The sequence below is a fragment of the Lagenorhynchus albirostris genome, chromosome 14 (genome assembly GCF_949774975.1).
Source record: "Lagenorhynchus albirostris chromosome 14, mLagAlb1.1, whole genome shotgun sequence".
Lineage (NCBI taxonomy): Eukaryota > Metazoa > Chordata > Mammalia > Artiodactyla > Delphinidae > Lagenorhynchus > Lagenorhynchus albirostris.
The window spans coordinates 69,507,616-69,527,857 of record NC_083108.1 but is presented as its reverse complement, the minus strand read 5'-3'; the positions used below and the strand labels follow the sequence as shown (position 1 = coordinate 69,527,857).

Here is a 20,242-nt window from a genome sequence, read left to right as displayed (position 1 = left end):
GCCTGCCCTTAACCATGTGTGTGTGGGGATGACATGAGATGGCGTAGGGCCTGGCCCGTCGTTGGTGCTTAGGAAATATTAACCGCGTCCTAGCAGTGTTTGAATAGATGTTGATTTGGCATGTGGGAGGACGTTTTCCTTCAAAAGTTTGTTCTCCAAACGTGAGCACTCCAGCCGCAGACCGCCCCGTGGGAACCTGACGCCATCCCACCTACCTTTGCCAGGGGCCTGCTTTGAGCACCTTTACCTGGGAGGCGGGTGTCACGATTTCCATTTGTGAGATGAGGCGCCACAGGCAAAAGGAGGCCACGTGAGTGCCCCAGGCCACACGGTGTTTGAGTCTGCCTGGGACAGGTGGCCTTTGAGAGGAGGCAGCTGGGGTTTTGAGTTGGGCTCCCCGGCCTCCCAGAGAGGAGGGGAGCGCTGCCCGGGGACCCCCAGTAATTGGGGGCAGAGCCTGGTGGCCTCAAGCCTGGGTCAGGGGGCCCAGGGCCCAACTTCTCCTCTCCGTTCAGCCGGGGCAGGTGGGATACAGGGGGCTCTCCAAGGCCGTCCAGACCTGGGGGTCCTTGGAGCTGCCGAGGCGGCTGAGGCCATCTCGGGAAACCTTGTGCCCGTCACAGTCAGGCTTCACTTGGGGTTCACGGCCGCCCGAGTCTGAGGAAGTGAAGCAGAGAGGAAGAAGGAGGAGCAGGGCTAAGGCCCTTTATCCTGCCGCCACCTCTTCTGCACCCCAAATCCAGCCCTGTTCTGCCATGAGCCGGGGTGCTCACAGAGGCAGGGTAGCCGGTGTTCAGGAGCCCCGGCTTTGAGCTCAGCCTGACCTGGGCTTGAGCCATGCTCTGCACGCGGCAGCCGTGTGACTCGGGCTAGGGTCTTCCTCGTTCGGTGTCTTGGTGTCCTCATCTGTACAGCGGGGATTACAACCCTTCTGGCTTATGCAGGTCAGGGAGGTGATGGAGCGCACAGTAGGCCCTCGGCGACTAAGAGCTACTCCAGTTCGTTATCATCCTTACTGCAAAGCCCAAATAAAACCACTCTGGGGGCCAGGGATGGGGTCCCCAGCACCTGGCACAGTGCTTGGCACATAGTAGGTCCTCACTCAAGTGCTTGTTGAAGTCAGAAGGGAGGAGGGAGGGGGAGGGAAAGGAAGCCTTCTCATTCCTCTAGCCTTTTATCATCCTCGGGGAGAGGCTTCAAATCTTAGGGTGTTGCTTAGGGGGCACTTAGCCCAGGATAGCAGGCTCACTGCTCAGGGATAAATTTCCTAGGGGACATCATGAATCCCTTGTCCCAGTTCTAATTCTTGTTCCCCAAGAACATCTTGCTCTCTTTCACTAACTGATCCAAAAATGTGCAATTTCAGCTGCTCTGGTGGAAAGAGACGCGTTGTCCAACCCCAAGCAAGGCGACCAGACAAAGACCCCAGTAGGGTCCCCTTCTCCTTCCCAGAAAGCCTGAGGAGCGTGTGGCAGCGTCCGGAAACCACTGCCCCAGAGCCACTGGGCAGCCAGCAGCATGAATCAGGCGGGGCCCTCAGCCTAGCCTGCTTCCATGTTTGAGGAGGCCAGGGCCTGCAGCTTTATTGCACGCCTAGCTCTTCAAAGAGGGGCTGTAATTACAGACTGGCCTTGCCACGCAAGGCGGGGCCACGCAGCGGGCTCTCCCCAGTGTGGAAAATGCTACGTTCCACTTGAGCTCAGGGTGGGGCCTGATAAAGCAGAGAGATGAGTTCCTGGCTGTTTCTAGAAAGATTTCCTTTCCAGATGGTTTTTTTTTTCCCCCCTCCCCTTCCAAGGTTAATTAAGGGCATCTTAGGTCATTAAAATGACTATTTGAATAAGAGTGTGATAAATGAACACAAGGAAATTGTCTTGGGCTTGGTTTATAAATAATCTGGGATTGACTTGTCAGATCAAGTTATTTCTGTTTTTTTTTTGTTGTTCCCATATCAGAATTCTTTTCCCTGTTGCCTTGGAAACAAGCCTAGGGAGAGGGATGCTGGGAGTTGTATGACTGGGGTTCAAACCTCAGTGGTTCCCTCATTTCACACGGTGGGCACGTCGAGTGCCTGCTGAGTGCCAGATGCTGAGATTCAAGGGTGAACAGACACGTACCTGCTGCCCCTGGTCTCAGAGTCCAGTGGGGAGACTGACGGGTAAATTGAGTTACAGCTCAGATTGTTAATGATGCTTGGGGGTCATACGGCGAAGTGGGAGCCCAGAGGTGACCGCCCCCTGCCGGGGGGCATGAAGAATCAGGGGAGGCTTCTTGGAAGAGGGAGTACCCTAAGCTGAGCTGTGAAGGACAATAGATGCTGACCAGGTGAGGAACGGGTAGAATGGTGTCCTAGCGAGAGGGAACAGCATGTGCAAAGGGCTGAACACGAGGCAGCAGAGCACATCCCAGAGACCTTGTCAAAGTCCAGATCGTGAGCGACTCCTGTGGAAGATCACGGCTCCTGACATAGATGTATTGTGGGTCTGGGACAGCCGTCTGCCTGGGCCTGGTTCTTCAATGAAGTGAGAAGTCTGGCTGTTGGTCAGCTCTCCAGAACTTTGCTCCATCCCACGGGGAGAGAAAACAGGTTTAAGCTGGGTCGACAAGTCAGCCCTTCCCACATACGGTCCCTGGAGTTAGTCTCTAGGCCAGATGTCAAGAAAGGAAACTGTTTGATTTACAACCAGACAAGTCCTTCTGCAGGCATTTCCTGACCCAAGGAGGTCTGAAGACAACCAGAGAAGTGTGTGGAATAGTTACTGCCCTCGTGCATGGGGCTTGGGACAGAGTTGGCTATTTTAAGGGGTCTTAGAGGTGTGGATAGAGTCTGGCTTCTGTCCTAGAAGGAGGAGGGCTTTGGAATCAGACAGGTCTGGGTTCAAGTCCCAGAACCCCACTTGCCAGCTCAGTGACCTTGAGCAAATACCTTCAGCTCTTTAAAACCTCACTGCCCTTCTCTACAAAATGGGGATAATTAATAACAGGACTCACCCTGTAGGGTTGTTGTGAGGGTTGTGAGGTGAGGTGTATGGGTGACCAGTTCCCGGCACACAGCAAATCCTCAATTAATGGTTATTATTATTTCTACCACACCCCCTTCCTTATCAGTATAACATTAGTATATTTCGAGGCTCAGGATGCCTACTTCCGGAATGTCCAGTCTTTGGGGAAACAGGATGTGCAGAGAGTCATGTGATTGAGACCTCCTGGGGGAGATTTGGAAAAGACTGAAGTTGCTGAAGGTGGTCATGGGGTGCGGGGACATCCAATAGAGGTGGAGAACAGGGGAAGGCAGCTCTAGGCAGGGATACAGGGGATACAGCATGTGAAAAAGCCCAGAGGCAAGACTGAATACAGCCATGCCCAATGGCCTTTGCACATGCCATTCAGCCTTCCTGGAATACTCCTATTCATCTTTTGCTTCTTCCAGTTACAATAAATGATCCTCAGTAAATGACCATCTTCCCTTTGCTCTTCTTTCCTCAAGTTCCTACTTTCTTGGTTGGGTTTCGCCTCCCCCACTTACATTCCCATCATAGTGTGTTATTCACTAGTCTGTTATAGCCCTTGGTACTTGTACTGCAAATGTTCATTTTTTTTTTCTGGCTTTTTCTTCCACCTGAGGGATTCTCTAGAGTGTTCATGTTTGTATCCGATTTGGGGGAGAAAATGATACAGCCTCAAATTTGAGGTGGCCTGTTGGGACACTCTCTCCCCTTAATGGCTGAGATCAGATAGCTATCTCGAGCTCTTCAGGGACTATAGGTCCCTTCAGGGTCAGCATGGAGCTCACACAAAGTAGCGGCACAGGGAACATTTGTTGAATGAATGAATGACCGCATTCTGATTTCCGTGACGGCACACACTTGTCTAGAAATGGTGACCTCTGGGCCCCACCTCATACTGTGGATAAAATTCCCCTTTATTTCCTGGATCACAGCAGCTTCTCCAGAGTATTTTGGATTAATTATGTAAGGAGATGGCTTTCTTTCCGTTTTCATGCCCAGCAACATCCCAAGAGTTTCCTGGAGAGAACAGAAGAGTTTGCAAAAAAAGTCCTCTGGCAGGGAAAGCGCTCAGGCTGCCCCAGTTTTCAGAGAGTGACGCTTTTTATAGTCACACTTTCAGACCACATTGTACCTAAGGGGAGCCGGGAGCGGGGAGCAGGCAAGCAATCTGTCTTTCCAGCTCCCTTCTGCACCCCTCTCCCCCATTGTGGAAGGAGGTGGGACCTTGTGATCCCGCCTGCTGCTTGGTCTCCTCTGCTTTCCCCAACATTTGTCTTCGATCCAGACTGATTTGCCAAAGGCCAGTCCTCCTCTACCTTGTCCAAGGTGCAAGGCTGGGGGTTGCACACTCTACCACTTAATAGCTGTGTGACCTTGGGCTGCTCATTGAATCCCTCTGCCTCAGTTTTTCCATCTGTAAAATGGGAGTAATAATCCTATTACAAACCTCATTTCATTGTTGGGAGGAGCAGACAGTGTAATACAATGCCTGGCACACACAGTAAGGGGTTCCAACAGCATCAGTGGCAATGATGACTTTGATGATTTCATCTCTGAAGATCAGAGAGGCTCAGTAACTTTCTCAAGGCCACACAGCTAATAAGAGCCAGAGGCAGGTCTGCAAACCCTTAACCATGAAGTTATATTGATTTAGCATATCCTGGGCTGGGGCTAGGGTGAGGTGACTGAGGCACACACCTAGGGCCCAAAATTTAAGAGAGGACCAAAATAATGGGTTATCAAAATAAATTACTTTTAATGCAGTATTTTTTAAAAAATCAAAATTAATTCAAAAATCCATGGTGAACAAACTGTCGACATTATGCATAAAGACAGGATCAGTGTCACTGATTTTTTCTTTTGCCTCTGACTTCAGTATGGGTCGGCACAACACTGAACGAGTCTCTTTTTGTTGGACGATAAGGTTTTTACAAATTTTTCACAAATATAACTGTGATGAACACCCCTGTATAGCAAAATGTTTGTATAGATCCTTCTCATTTCCAGACAGATTTCTGGGTGTGGAACTGGATCATGAAACTCGGGATCAAAAGGCAGGCACATCCTCCCATCCCAACCTTTTATTATGAAAAATTTCAAATATACAGAAAAATTGTGCAGGACATACACATATACCTACCAGACAGATTCTATAATTGCTCACCTTTTGCTCTCTTTGCCTTAGAAAAATCTAGCCAGCCATCCATTCCTTAGTGTATACTTTTTTTTTTTTTGCTGCATTTCAAAATAAGTTACAGATATCAGTACACTTCGGCATGCGTGCCATTAACTGGTCATTGTTTTTAAGAATTTTGATCTTCAATGTTAAATTCCCTTCGGGAAATAATATACCAATCTCCGTTTCCATCTGTGGGCAAATGTATCTCTTTTACCACAGCCTGACCAACGCTGGGTATTATCACTTTAAAGGTGTTGTAGGTGCCGCTTTGATGTAACGTTTTCCTCCGGAAGGGTCTCAGTAAATTTTTCCCACCTCTGTGTCCAGCTGGTCTGTTAACAAGTTGCATCCCTTTCTAGATCTTTAGGTATTTCTGGTGCGGCTTTTCTGGGGTTAGATGGGGAGGACTCAGCTCTTTCTCATGACTGCTCCCACCCTGGAAGTTCCTGGCCCTCTGGGCAACTGGCCCACCCACTGCAGGAGGCTGGCTACAGACCAGGTGAGGAAAGTGGGCAAACCTTGGTGGCCAGAAGCCCTGGGACCCTGAAGGCTGTATGGGGTGGTGGGTGGGGCCAGACACATGTATGGAGGTAGGATCTGGGGCCCTGTGCACATTTTTCTCATTTGCATCATGGGGTGCAGGCTGCTACAAGAGACCCTTGTCTCCCTCCCCTCTCTCTCCTCAATTCTGCTCCAGCTCTTGGTTTCCCAATGGCCCAGGCACTATCCTGCCTCTGGGCATTTGAATCTCTTGTGATTTCTGTGGGTCAGGAATTTGGGAGCAGCTTGACTGGATGGGCTCGGGCTCAGGGTCTCCCGTGAGGTTGCAGTTGAGGGCCACAATCATCCAAGGGTTTGCCTGGCGATGTGGGATCTGCTTCCAAAATGGCTCATTCACACGGCTGGAAGTGGGTGCTGCCTGTTGGCTGGGGGCCTCAGACTCTCTCCACGTGGGTCTCTCCACAGGGCTGCTTGAGTGCCTTCACAACATGGCGGCTGGTAGGACCCAGCTTTGGAAATCACACACTGTCACTTCTGCCTTATCTCTTGGGCACACAGACCAACTCGGACTCATTGTGGGAGGGAACCACTCTGGGGTGTGAATAACAGGGGTCAGGGATCCCTGGAGGCCATCTTGGGGGCCGCCTACCACCCTGGAAGAACTTGGCAGGTGACGTCACCTCCCTGGGCCTCAGTCTCCTCCTGTCAAATGGGTTCACGTGAGGATTCATGAGTTAATTCCTATGAACACTTAGAATGGCATTGGACACTCAGTCACACTCTCAGTGAATATTAGCCACAGTTATAGTGTCCTGCTGGACTGGGAGCCCTCAAGGGCAGGTGCGTCCTCAGTCTCTGTATCCAGTGCCTGGCCCGGGGAGGGCAGTCTCTGAATGTTTACATGAATCAGTGAAAGAATGAATGAGCAAACGAACATCTGTAAGGACTGGGAATCCAGAGAAGGAGGAGATCTGCGTCAGCTGCATTGTCAGACACCTCCGTGAAAAACTTTCTCAAGTGAAGCCCTTTGATCGGTGTCTAGGGAGCAAATATTTGTTCAAAACTGAGATGACGTGGGTGGGGGAAAGTGCTGGGGATGCAGTCAGACTGATCAAAGTTTCACTCTTGGACTCGGCGTTTGAACGATAAATATTTACTGAGCTCCAACTCTGGACCATGTGCTGTGTCAGACCCGGAAAATGGGGCAGGGGCGGGGATGAAACAGCCCAGACCCATGCTCTGGTGGTACGCTTGCTGTGTGACCTTGGGCAAGTGAATCTACGTCTCTGAGTCTGCACCTCCTCATCTGTAACACAGAGGGTGGATCCCTGCTGGAAGGAGAAAGCTCCTTCCACAAGTGTGCCTCCCCTTAGGGAGGCTGCTGCTCACCGTTTCCGGACAAGCACCCCCTCCAGTCTCAGATGCTGCTGCCTCGCATTTCCCACCCCGCCCCCCGCCACTACAGCTCCACAAGGGTTAAAGCCCAGGAGCTCATGTGACCCAGTATAAACCATGAATCATTCCTGTTCATCCCTGTGCCGTGCCTGCCCACCCAGGATGGGGCAGATGCTGTGCCCCAGGGTTGCCATGGCAACTCTGCCTGTACTGAAATACAGCCCGGCCCAGTTCCTTCCTTGGGGGACCTCGGGGGTTGTTTCACCTGGCTGGCTGTTGCCTTTTAGGGAGGAGGGAGAGAAGGCTGGAAAGGCGAGAGAGACAGAGAGAGAGAGAGAGAGAGAGAGAGAAAGAGAGAGGATGAGAGAGAGAGAGGAGCTTAGGGAGGAACAAGTGGAAAATAAGACACAGGGGGAGGAAGGAGAGGCTGGGAAACTGACAGAGAAATGGACCGCCAGAGGGAGACAGACTGACTGCCGGCCAGAGGTCCACAGACGCTCGCTGCCTGTCATACTAGAGGCAGTTTCCCAACTGTTCAGCCTTCCCCGGGCCGCCTGATCTCCGACATACGTGCACACAGGCTCCCGCGTGCACGCACGTGCAGCCGCATCTCCCCTTGCGCCCGCGGTCAGGGCATAGGGCGGATAGGCTGCCGGGCACGTGCATTCACAGTCAGCTCCGTGGGACGGTGAGCGAGTTGGGACTTGGAGAGGAAGAACAAATGGGGGCGGACGTCAGCTCCCTGGGCGGCCGCCTCCCCGAGGCCCCTCCGGCATTCCTGGGCAGCGAAGCCCCTCGCTGAGAACGGGGGCTGATGTCATCCTGGGCTGCCAAGCCAGGGGACCCGGGGCCCTGGTGGCTGCCTCCAGAAAATGAGCTAGCTGCCCGCCGGCCCACAGGTTTGGAACCCCCGGCCGGAGGACAGGAAACCTGCGTGGGCCAGGTGAGCAGGGCCCCGCCGCCACCGCGGGTGCCTGGGGGGTGCCGCCTACCTGGGGGAAAGTGAGGATCCAGGTGCCTGAGGGTGCCCGGGGGCCACCGCCTTTTCCACCCCCACCTCGCGGGGACCGTCACGCCCTGGAGCCGGTGCGGCAGCCCAGTTCCTCAAAGCTCCTCGTCACCCGAGCCAGCCGGCCAGCCGGTGAGCGCTGGGAACTGGATCTTGGAGCGGCCAGCGTGTTTACTCACAACTCCGGGGGGTGGACTCGCAGCCTGACCCTGAACTGCCTCAGATTCGGAGCGAGCCCCGCGGATGCCGCCGGCTGCTGGCTCAGCGATGTTTATCTACTCTCGGGCCGGCTGAAGAGGGCTGCTGGCTTTCCTCTCCAGGCAGCCCAGAACTCCCGGCGGTGCACAGCAGGGAGAGGGGAGAGGACCCCGGCGTTTCGCGGCTTTCCTGCCTCCCCACCTGCCGGCCCCATGGATTACCTGGGAGACAAACTCACGGTGGCCCAAACCCACATGACCCAGTGGATGGGGACCGTCCGGCGGTCCTTCCAGGAGGCCTTCAACTTAGTGACCAGCACGGTGGGCCCCGAGCGGGCGAGTGGGGAGCCCTCCGGCCGGACCCCCTTCAAGCGCACCTCGTCCTTCCGACACCTCGCTTCCCGCAGCCGGGAATCTTTACGCCGCTTCTCTGCGCGAAGCCAACAGAGATTTTCTTCCCTGAGGAAAAGGCAGCCGGACTCGGAGCCACCAGATCTTGTAAGCTTATTATGTTTTTTAAAATATTAAAACAACAGTGAGAACTCCTCCCCTCCAGTGCGGCCCCTGCCCCACTCCAGGGAGGTGGTGGGGTTCCCACAGATCCAACCGGGGAGGTTGCCTCTTCCAGAATAATTGTCCGTCTAGCCCGACCCTGTCCTGCTCCCGCGCCTGGGAAAGAGGCGCGTGGTGGCAATCCCCCTGACAGTGGACTTGCTCGCTCCCCCAGAGCGGTCAGGACATTTATACCCGATTCAACGTCTGTGCGGTCGGGGCTGGCACATGAGTCCGGCAGGCTTTGCCGGTTGATTTATCTGCAAGTGCCGACACTCCAGCCCGACGCAAATGCTTCCTATTTTGGGGGAGGATTAGTTGGCACCTGCTTCATCTCCTCACACCCTCCAGGGTGGCCAAGTGTCCGTGTCATGCGCGTGTGGAGTTGTGACTTCTGTGGTCTTATAGTCGAGCAAAATTGCGAGATCTCATCTGATTACCCGAGGTGGTGGGCAGATTTGCCCACTGACAAGTGAATCTTGGTGTGAATGGGCCAGGACAGGGGACCTTAATCTGGGTCCTGAGATTCCACCATCTCTCACTCAGGCAAGCTTGATGGGGCTTGGGGACCAGGGTAGAATGACATCTAATGATTGAAAACGCGACTTGCATCCAGGTTTTTTCTCAAGGACCTTACTAATGATTTGAAGAGGTGGAACTGAGCCCAGACGGGGAAAGGTACCTGCCTGGGGTAGCACGGTGAGTGAGTGGCAAAGCAATTGCCGGAACCCCAAGCTTTGAACCCCACTCAGGGCTCTTTCCAGCCAAGCTTCCAGTAAAAAGATTTCTCCAGACCTTCCTGATAACTTCAGGGAAGCCCATATCACTGACCCTCAAAGAGAGGGCCTGGTGTTTTCACATAGGAGACATCTGCCACCAGACTATGTGACCCGGTTCGCAGGAGACTAAAGATGGGTGAAGGGCTAAGCCAGCTCCTTCTCTGGGTTCAGCCTTGTGAAGTGTCCCGATGGTCATTTTGGGACCCAGCATTTAGTTATGGAGCCGAGGGGTGCACCAGGCTCTCAGCCAGCCCTCTGTGCACGCGAGGTTGCTGAGATCTCACGCCTGTCCTCAAGGTGCAGGATCCCGGCATCCCCTCTGCTGGCCCAGAGAGGTGTGGTGATTCTCCCAGGGTCACACAGCAACCAGAGCAGTCAGGTGCTAACATGTGCCTAATTAATATGACATCTCCTTCCCTTCTGGGTCTGTGCTGCTCTGTGGCCCTGGACAAATCAGTAGGGCCTGAATTTATGAGACAGATCCCCCACCCCAACCTTTGGAAGGGATGACTTAGCCCAGGGAGAGAAAGCCTCTCGTTCATTCTTTCTGTCCCTCTGTCTCGTCTCTGGGTGTCTCTGTCTCGTCTCTGGGTGTCTCTCTCTCGTCTCTCTTCTCTTTCACTCTTGTTCCCTCTCTGGCAATTCATTTAAGGGTGTGGGGCTTGGTAACATTCAGTTCTCCTGCCCTGTGGCCTTAGGCATTGACCCGAGTCCCCCCAGGCCTCATTGCCCTGCTCCCCAGTTTGGTGAATGAATGAATGGAGATGGACCTTGCAGGGCCTTTTTCTCCTCTGTTCACTGATTGCCTTGCAGTACCTCCATCAATGCTAATGCGTGCTAGATGAATCTGGGCTGAATTCATCTGGTACCTTCCCATTTAGCATTTGGCATCTACCAGCTGGCATTGGGGTTGAAAGCTTGAATCAAACTTGGCCACATCCTGGCGAAGGGACCTTGACCCTTCTCAAGCCTCACTTTCCTCCTCTGTCAATGGGGAGCACTCAGGATCATCAGGAGGTTGAAGTGGGTGCCCGTCGCAGGACTGCGCACATGATAGGTGTGCCTGTGTAGCTGCTTTCTGTCTGTCAGGTGCCATGATGTCCTGACTCCTCGGGATGAGGGCAGAGCTGGGATGGAGACACAAGCTGTTCTGCAGAGGGCCTGGGTTTGACTCCTGGCTCTGCCACTTTCCAGCTGTGCAGCCTTGGGTGGACTGTTCCCCTCTCTGTGCCTCAGTTTCCTCATCTGTGAAATGGGGGTTTATCCTCATTTCCCATTTACATTTCCCATCGTTATCACTTAAGGGCAGTGACCTGCCACCAGTAGATGCATGATGCCCATGGCCATGGTATGTGGGCCTTAAAAGTTAGCTACTGCAACAACCAAAACCTTTTCTCCCAAACCATCCCTTCAGAGATCCCCAGCGAACTGGAAAATCCACACACTCCCCTTTCACTCAGGGACTTCGCTTAAATATTTGTTCTATGGGAGGAGGAAACTTTTTAAAGCCACAGACAGTTAAGAGTTTGGGGCCACCTGCAGGAGCTGTAGCTGGGCTGGGAAGGGGACGGGGGCGGGATTTCAGTCTTTGGGACTTGAACTCTTACTTGATTTACCTAAAGAGTCCGTTCTGTTCCAAATCCTGCCTCAGGCTCCTATTTACTCAGAGCCGAGTAGAAGAATCTCTGGCAGGCAGAAAGTAACCCTCAAAGGCGTGCCCCAAAACGTTTTTCTAAAGGCAGCCTTGAAATAATTTGCTAATGGCCTGCCTGGGCGTCTGCCGAATAAAAGGGGGAAGAAGGGAAATAATCGCATTGTCTCTGAGCGATAAAGGCAGGAAGAGGCATGTCTGTGCTGCAGCCCAGAGTGAGCCTGAAAACAAGCCCAGCAAGCAAGGTGGACTGCAAGTGGAGGCCAGGCAGAAAATTCCAGAACCCAGGCACAATGTCAGTGCCACAGAGGCCAATGGCTGAAGTGAAAGTAGGAAGCAGGGGTCTCCAAGGCTGAGGGCTGTTCTGCAGAGAGGGCTTTGGAATTGGACCGACTCGGGGCCCAGTGACCTTGGGCAAGTGGACCCACCTCTTTCAGCCTCAACATCCTCATCTGTAAAGTGGGGGTTCGCCTGGGGCTTGTCAGGTGGGTGGTCCAGTGGGACGGACTAAAAACCAGCACAGCCCTGGCACCTGTTGAGCACCCGCATACAGGAAGGGCTTAACGAGTGTGGGTGCAGGTGCCGTGATGTGAGTCCCACCTAACCAAACGGCCAGACTGGTGCCTTTTGCAAAGCAAAATGAGAACCTGGCCAACCTTTTGTGGGCATTTACTGTGTGCCAGGACCCCGTAAGCATGAGGTGTGTATTATTTGTGTCCCTTCATTCACTCACTCACATTTTCATCCCACCAGTGTTTATCGAGCACCTACTAGGGTGCCAACACTGAATGAAACAGACACAGCTCTTGCCTTTATAGAGTTGCCTTCAAGGGGACAGAACATAAAACACGTCAGCAGATAAATATGTCATGTAGGGGCTGAAAACGAGGGAACCGTCTTAAAAGATCAAGGGCTTGTCTGTAACACCAAACTCTTTTGTTGTTGTTGTTGTTAGTATTTATTTATTTGGCTGCGCCGGGTCTTAGTTGTGACACACAGGATCTTCCTTGCCACGTGCCGGATCTTTGTTGCAGCATGCATACTCTTAGTTGCGGCATGCAAACCCTTAGTTGCAGCATGCTTACTCTTAGTTGTGGCATGCAAACTCTTAGTTACGGCGTGTGGGAATCTTTTAGTTGCGACATGCAGGCTCTTAGTTGCGCCATGCAAGCGGGATCTAGTTCCCTGACCAAGGATCGAACCCGGGCCCCCTGCACTGGGTGCGTAGAGTCTTAACCGCTGTGCCACCAGGGAAGTTCTGACACCAAACTCTTGCCATATGTCAGTTTTCCAGTCTCACTACCGTTGGTACCTAGGGCCCAGTCATTCTTTGGGGGGCAGAGAGCTGTCCCATGTATGTATATAGGATCATCCCTGGACTCTCCCAACTAGATGCCAGTAGCGCCCCCAAGCATGATGACCAAAAATGTCCCCAGACATTGCCAGGTGTCTCCAGGGGGCAAAACCGCCACCCCCTCCCCCTCCTCCGGTTGAGAAGACTGCTGTACGTAATTTGGTTGGGGGACTATAATTGTATTTGGAGTATCCTCCCACTGACCTGAGCTGGGGAAGAAGGGCAAGCACCTCCTGTTTGCCAGGAGTTGGTCTCATCGAATCCGCATAGCTGCCCCTGAGGGACATGGAGTGTAGCCCCCATATTTTATGGATGAGAAATCAGAAGCACAGAGAGGTGAAGTCACAGGCCTGGGGCCACACAGCTGGGATCGGTGAGGCTGGAACCCCAACACCCCAGCGTGTGTCAGCTGTGCTGGGCCCAAGGCGGCCCCTGGCTCCGGGGATTCACTGTTTAAGCACCGGCGCCCCGTGCTGGGTGGGTTCAATCCTGAGTGGGAGTATTTGGTTCTGCGTCAATTATGGCGAAATGGATGCAAAAATATTCAGCAGGGCTCAGCGTCTTCCCCCTGCCATGAGCGCGCGCGCACACACACACACACACACACCTTTTTTTAGCAAGTGGGAGAGAATTAGAAAGGAAAAGGATGTCTGTGACTCTCACCATCAGAAGCCCCGATTTCTGTCAATACCTCCTCCACGTTGACTGCCTCTTTAGGCTGCCACGATAAATGACCACACACACTGGCGGCCGAAAACAACAGAAATTTGGAGACCAAGAGTTCAAAACCAAGGTGTTGTCAGGCCACACACCCCTTCTAGGGCTCTAGGGGAGGATCCTTCCTGCCTCTTCCAGCTTCTGATGGCTCCAGGCATTCCTTGGCTTGTGGCCGCATTGCCCCAATCTCTGCCTCTGTCTGCACTCCGCTTCTCTTTTGTCTCTTATAAGGACACTTGTCATTGGATCTAGGGCCCTCCAGGTCATCCATCCTGAGCTCATCTGGAGATCCTTAACTTCTTTAACATCTGCAAAGACCTTTTTTCCAAGTCAAGTCGCAGGTGCCAGGGGTTAGTATGTGGACATATCTCTTTGGAGGCCGCAGTTCAGCTCACTCACTGCTTCTACTCTGGCCTCTTGCCCTCCAGGCCATTCTTCGCCCAGCAACCCAAGGGGTCAAGTTGCTCCCCTGCCTCACCCAGACTTAGGAAGCCTCAGCTTCTTACCGTGGCCCGCAAGGCCCTGTGGGATGTGGCCCTGCTTCCCTCCGGACCTCAGCTCTCACCGCTGTCCTCCAAGCTCATTTCACTCCTGCCACTCTGACCCCCTGCTCTTCTTCAGTCATGGCCTGCTTCTTCCAGACCCTGGGCCTTTGCCCTCACAGTTCCCTGTGTTTGGAATGCTCTTCCCTCTCTCTTCACCTCTACAGAGAGGCTTCCTGACAGCCGAGGCTGGGGTGAATCCCCACCGTGTTTCCCTCCGCCCTGTGCCCTGTAAGTGTCCTGCTGGTACTTACCTCAGTCTGAACTTGCTTCATTTCACTCGTCTATTCTGTCTCCACCACTAGAATGAAAGGCCTGCGAGGGCTGGGGTTTGGGTCGGCCTGGCTCACCTCGGTATCGCCGGTGCCTAGAAGAGCATCCTGCACATCTAGCCGCTGACCTCATGTCTGGCTTCCTGAAATCCACTCTTCTTTATCCCTGTGTCTGCCTTGTGGCACCATCTCCATATCACAGATGGGTAAACTGAGGCCCAGAGAGGCTCAGTGATTTAGCCTTGGTACCCCCCATCTCGGAGTCGACACCAAGATTCCAGCCCAGGGTGGTCGGGGGTTCTTTCCTTATAGAGGTCCAGGTGGGAAAATCTGAGATATAATGGGGATAGAAGCTATTATTCATTCATTAAGAATTTTTTATCCATTATCTCTTCTTTGCCAGATGGAAGACAAGATAGACAGGGTTTCTGCCCTCTCAGGGCTCACAGGAACAGGGAGACACAGTAAACAAATAAGTCAGCTAATGAGTGAACAAGATACTCTCTGGTATGTGTCAGGGCCCTGAGGAAAAATGTCACAGGGTATGGGGACTGGTGGGAGTGTGATTTAGGAAGAGAGGTCAGAGGAGTTTTCTCAGGAGGTGATGTTTTAAGCAGAGACATGAATGAAGGGGATGGACCTTACGAAGTTTTGGAGGAGGAACATCCTGGCAGCGGGAAAGGCAGGTGCAAAGGCCCTGAGGCATGTTTGAGGAGCAGCAGGGAGGCCAGCGTGGCTGGATCAGAGCAAGTAAGTTGGAAGAAGGTAGAAAATGAGCAGTTGGGGGCCAGGCCGTGCAGGGCCTGGGGGCTCTGGTAAGGATGCGAGATTTTAGAGGTTTAGATTTAGATCGTAACCGTAAGGTTACGAGCAAGGGAGCAGTAACGAGAGCAGAGTAACAATTGCTGCTGTTAATTATTGAGCGCCTACTCTGTGCCAGGCACAGGTTGTCACGTTTCTCTCGGAGACCTGGGCTTCAGGGGAATAGGGTCCAGCTACTACCACCCCCTCCTGCATCTCCTGGCACCTGTGCCGATGCTGCCCACCACTGCTGGTCCAAAGCCCTGCCAGGTGCCCTGGCCTCAGGCCCTGCCCCTTAGGGCATGGAACTGGGGTGCTAGACTTCAGCGTAGTCCCCGAGTCCAGCGCCCCGTGACTTCACCTCTGCTCTGGTGTGGATGGGCAGGCAGGATGGGCCGACCGCACCCAACTCCAGGTCTGCTCTTCACCCTGCAGGCAGCAGAATGATGTCACCCAGAGAACAATGGCCCCTTCACAGGTCCAGACAGGGCCGAAGCCTGGGCCCAGAGTCGGTGCCTCTGGGAGAGACCTGGAGTGACGCGCAGGGCAGGACAAAGGCTTGGCCGCTCCACCGGGCTCTGCTTGTGTGAAATTATGTTGAGCTCTCCGCCCCTCCCCCCACACTGAAAAAGGGGGTTGCGCTCACAATACGTGGAGAGTACAGAAAACCCGAACAAGAGCAGAATCCACCCATGATTTTAAGGTCCATGGAAACCACTCTTGGCATTCGAATGCATTTCCTTCCTGTCTTTTTTCCTCCCTTTCTCAAGCAAAATCGCCCACCTTCTGTCTCTATCCTTGGAGAACATGTGCCGGTTTTATGTGTCTTTAGTAAAGACTGTTGTGAATGCCCAGGCCACACTCCACAGTGCACACACTCCTTTGTTTATTCACCCCTCTGCCTGGGCATTCGGGTCGCTCCCCATTTGGGGCAATCGGGAAGGACTCTGCAGGGGCGGCCCTAGGTGGGCACGTCCTTATCTGGACTTCTGAGAGGTCAGCGAGGTTAAAACAAGCTCCTCTTCATCTCTGTGACCCCACGGCTCCTCTGTTACTCTCACTTTCTCTCCCTCTTTCAGCGTTTTCAAATCTCAGATGTTTTGTTCAGACAAAATGCCTCTGGCTTTCCTCATCAGGAAGTCAGAAATTTCAGGAAGGAAATCTGGGTCGGTACATATCACAGGGAATGTTATATTTTTGGATTTCATGAAGAATGGGGTCTCGGCAAGGAGTCACCAAGATAATTCCTTACAAGTGGGAAGGATGTATTGGGTCAATTACAGTGGGCCGCTGGTGAATGTTTAACATGAGCCAGGTCTTTAGGAGTAAAGCCCTGATTTGTATGCAGCATTTGCCTATTCCTCTGGTGTAAATACTCCCACCAGGGCCCACTGCAAGCTACCAACTAGCCATCAGTGAGCATGGAGCTGGGAAAAGATGTGCGGTACATCATTAGTATACACAGTAGTCCCCCATTATGTGCGGGGGACACATTCCAAACCCCCAGTGGATGCCTGAAACCCTGAATAGTACAATACCCTGTATACACTATGCTTTTCTATACATACGGTCCTATGATTAAGTTTAATTTATAAATTAAATTAAGCTTTTAGGTACTGTAAGAGATTAATAACAAAGTAGAACAATGATAACAACATACTTTAATAACAGTTATGTGCATGTGGTTTCTCTCTTTCTCAAAATATCTAATTGTACTGTACTCACCTTTCTTATTCCGGTGATGATGTGAAATGGTAAAATGCCTACATGATGAGACGAAGTGAGCAGGATGACATAGGCAGTGTCACGGACTGTTGGGCTGCCGTTGACCTGACGCTACGTCAGAAGGAGGGTCGTCCGCTTTGGGTTATCCTGGATCATTGAGCCATGATGGTAATGGATGGATGGCGGGAGCAGACGAATCCAGTGGTTGGGGGTCCAGGAGGGACAGTGTGAGATTTCATCACGCTACTCAGAAAGGCATGCAATTTAAAACTTATGAATTGCTTATTTCTGGAATTTTCCATTTAATGTTTTTGGGGCGAGGTTGACCGTGGGTAACTGAAACCATGGAACGTGAAACGGCAGATGGGGGGGGGACTAGGGTATAGTATGTTCATTGTACAGATTCAATGTACATAAGTGACCTCAAGACCATAGATAATAGTAAACCGTAGTAATTAGGAAGTGATAAGGTTGGACTACTCCTTACCTTTGCTTTTAATAGGGTTTATTCAATCATTAGTTTATATCGTTAATTTTTCTTAATGGCTGTGTTTAGCAGCTGGCTCAGAACTGACTCCTGAAAATTTCACAGTTGTGTCTATACCACTGTTAGTAAAGAGAGTAAGTCATGGGGTCTCAGAGCTGTGGGTTTGAATCCTGGTTCTGCCTCTCACTTGCTGTGGGACTTTGGGGAGGCAACTTAGTCTCTTTATGCCTCCATTTCCTCTTCTGTAAAGTGGGGCCCACAATATTAGTTGACTCCGCAGCTGTGCTGGAGATTACACTGAGGTAATGCACACAGAACACTGAGCACAGGGCAAGGCACGTAGGAGGGTCTCAGTGAATGTTTTCCGTCCTTCTCCTCATCATCATCGTTTAGTGTTCAACAGTTGGCAAAGCACATTCAGACAGGCAGACAGGCAGCCTCCAAGTGCCCCAGAGCTTCTTGCCCTTCAGTATTCACGCAAAGCCCCCTCCCACCCCACGTTGGGCTGGTCTGTGTGACCAGGAGAATGCAACAGAAGTGGTGGTGTCACACCTGAGATCAGGTTATGCTGAAGGTGGCTGCCACTTCTCTCTTGGTCACTCTTTCCCTCTCTCGGAGCTTTCCCTCTGGGGGAGCCAGCTGCCGTGTCTCGAGGACACTCAGGCAGCCCTGTGGAGAGGCCCACGTGGCACAGACTGAAACCCACCAGCAGCTGTGTGAGTGAGCTTGGCAGTGTTTCCTACAACCTGCAGAGGAGACTGCACCCCCAGCTGGGAGCTTGACTCCAACCTCATGGCATCCTCAGCCAGAACCATTCAGCCAAGCCCCTGCTGGACCCTGACTCCCAGAAACTGGGAGAGGCAGTGTTTGTTGTTTCAGCTATGAAGGTTTGGGGCTGTTTGTTACGCAGCAGTAGATAACCAGTATACGTTCCTTCTCATTCATACCTACCACAACAGACAGTCTGACGGTGGCCGGGGAGTGTTACTTAATCCCTCATCTCACAGATGAGTAAACTGAGGTGGGAAGAGCTCAAGGGACCTGCCCGAGATCTGTGATGCAGTAGCCCTTGGTGTTCCCCACGGATACTTTTCTCATCTTGGGGGCTCTTGCTCGTAAGGGAGGCTGCTTGGCCAGTGTGGGCTCAGGGTCCCGGGGGCTTTTGAGCAACACATCCTTTCAGGAGTTGGCCAGACTCTCCCGGCGTGGGAGGGAATCCATTTCTTGGATCCTAAGTGCTCATCACTCCATTTAACTCATCAAACATTCATCATAAAGATTGGGCCATAAACAGCCACGAATTCTCCACATGGATTTGAGAGCAGGGAATACAAGAGTGGTTTTTCTCCTGCATCAATTTCTAGACCTGAGGAGCCCTCTCCAACTGTCCTGCTCCCTCGAAAGGCAGATCCTAAAACATAAATTATCACCAAGAGTTAAAAAACTACAAAGTGTGTGAATGTTTACTTTTGTTTTTTAAACATAGATTTGGCATCCTTGTCTGTCCTTTCTTGATTAAGGGGAAAAAAAGTGGGGAGATGCAGGTAGAATTAGGTCAGTCCGGTTAAGAGCTTGGCTCTCCCTTTGGACAGATCTGAGTTTGAATCCCAGCCTTGTCACTAATTAGCTGTGGGACCTTGGGCAGGAGACTTTACCTTCGTGAGACTCAGTTTCCCCGTGAAGTTCTTAGCACAGTGCCCGGAGCCTAAAAAGTGCATAATAAAACTTAGCTGCTATTATCCTTCTTATAACTTTGATGTATTAGTCAGCTTAGGGTATGTTATATTGCAGTAACAAACTGCCAACTCTCAACTCTTTTAAAATTAATTAATTTTTTATTAAAGTATAGTTGATTTACAATGTTAGTTTCAGGTGTACAGCAAAGTGATTCAGTTATACACGTGTATATATATATATATATATACACACACACACACACACACACACATATATGTACATATATAGATATAAATGTTTTTTCTTTTTAAGGTTCTTTTCCGTATAGATTATTACAAGATATTGAATAGAGTTTCCTGTGCTGTACGGTAGGTCCCAACTCACAACTCCTAACACAAAATTTTTCTTTTTTTTTTTAACCTGAATTTTTTTGAAGTATTGTTTTTTTCCCCAGTTTTACCGAGATGTAATTGACCTATAACATTGTGTTAGTTTAAAGTGTACATGATGATTTGACATGTGTAGAAACTGCGAAATGATCACCACAGTGAGTTTAGTTAACACCCATCACCTCACATAGTTACGCATTTTTTTTCTCATGACGAAAACTTCTAAGATCTGTTCTCTTAGCAACTTTCAAATACACAGCACATTATGGTTAACTATGGTCACCTTACTGTACATTACGTCCCCAGGATTTATTTATCTTATAACTGGAAGTTTGTATCTTTTCACCCCCTTTATCCATCCCCCTCAACTCTACCCCCCAAAATGTTTATTTCTTGCTCACACAAAGTCCACTGCTGGCCCCGTGGCTTTCTGCAGCTACCTTCTCTCCAGGCTGTTTGAATCTTGTAGCGAGGCCGTCTGGGAAAATGTGACTTCTGTTTAGCAGTATCAGAGGGAAAAAGCTTGAGAGTCACACCAAGGCAGAGGCTGTCTTGTCCCATTTCCCAGGTGGGGAAATGAAGGCATAAAGGGTGACACGTCTTGAGCACTTACCCTGTGCCAGCCACTGAGCAAAACAAATTCCTTATCGCATCCTTGCAGAAACCCCACGGGGGGTCGTATTATTTTTGGCATCCCTGATTCACAAAGGATAAAACCTAGACCCACAGGGTAGGACGTGACCTCGCTCACAGCCTGGACTCCAGCCCAGGTCTGCCGATGCCTCATTTCTTGTCCCTCAGTGGACCTCGAGACCCGCGTACCTGTGCTGAGAGACGCCCCGGTGCCGACCCGGGTTTCACACCACAGCGACACTGACACTTGGGGCTGGATCCTTCTTTGTGATGGGGGGCTGTCCCGCGCTTCCGTGGCCTCCAGCCAGTCCTTCCAGACTTTGCCAAATGCCCCTTGGGGGCAAAATCGCCGGCGGTTGAGAACCACTGATGTG

The 20,242-nt window shown here is 51.7% G+C and overlaps 1 protein-coding gene across 7 annotated transcripts in view; it reads left to right on the top strand.

The window, feature by feature from the left end:
- Positions 1 to 20,242, top strand: part of KIAA1671 (KIAA1671 ortholog) — a 179,008-nt gene that overhangs the window by 105,271 nt on the left and 53,495 nt on the right. The window contains exon 6 of one of the 7 annotated variants that reach the window (XM_060121725.1): positions 15,393 to 15,701. The exons of 5 other annotated variants lie outside the window; for them this stretch is intronic. In XM_060121725.1, the coding sequence (XP_059977708.1) occupies positions 15,393 to 15,404 (12 nt within the window). In that variant the 3' untranslated portion in view covers positions 15,405 to 15,701. Of the gene's footprint in view, positions 1 to 7,468; positions 8,788 to 15,392; positions 15,702 to 20,242 lie in introns of those variants that run through there. One more of the 7 variants, XM_060121726.1, reaches the window with a different exon arrangement.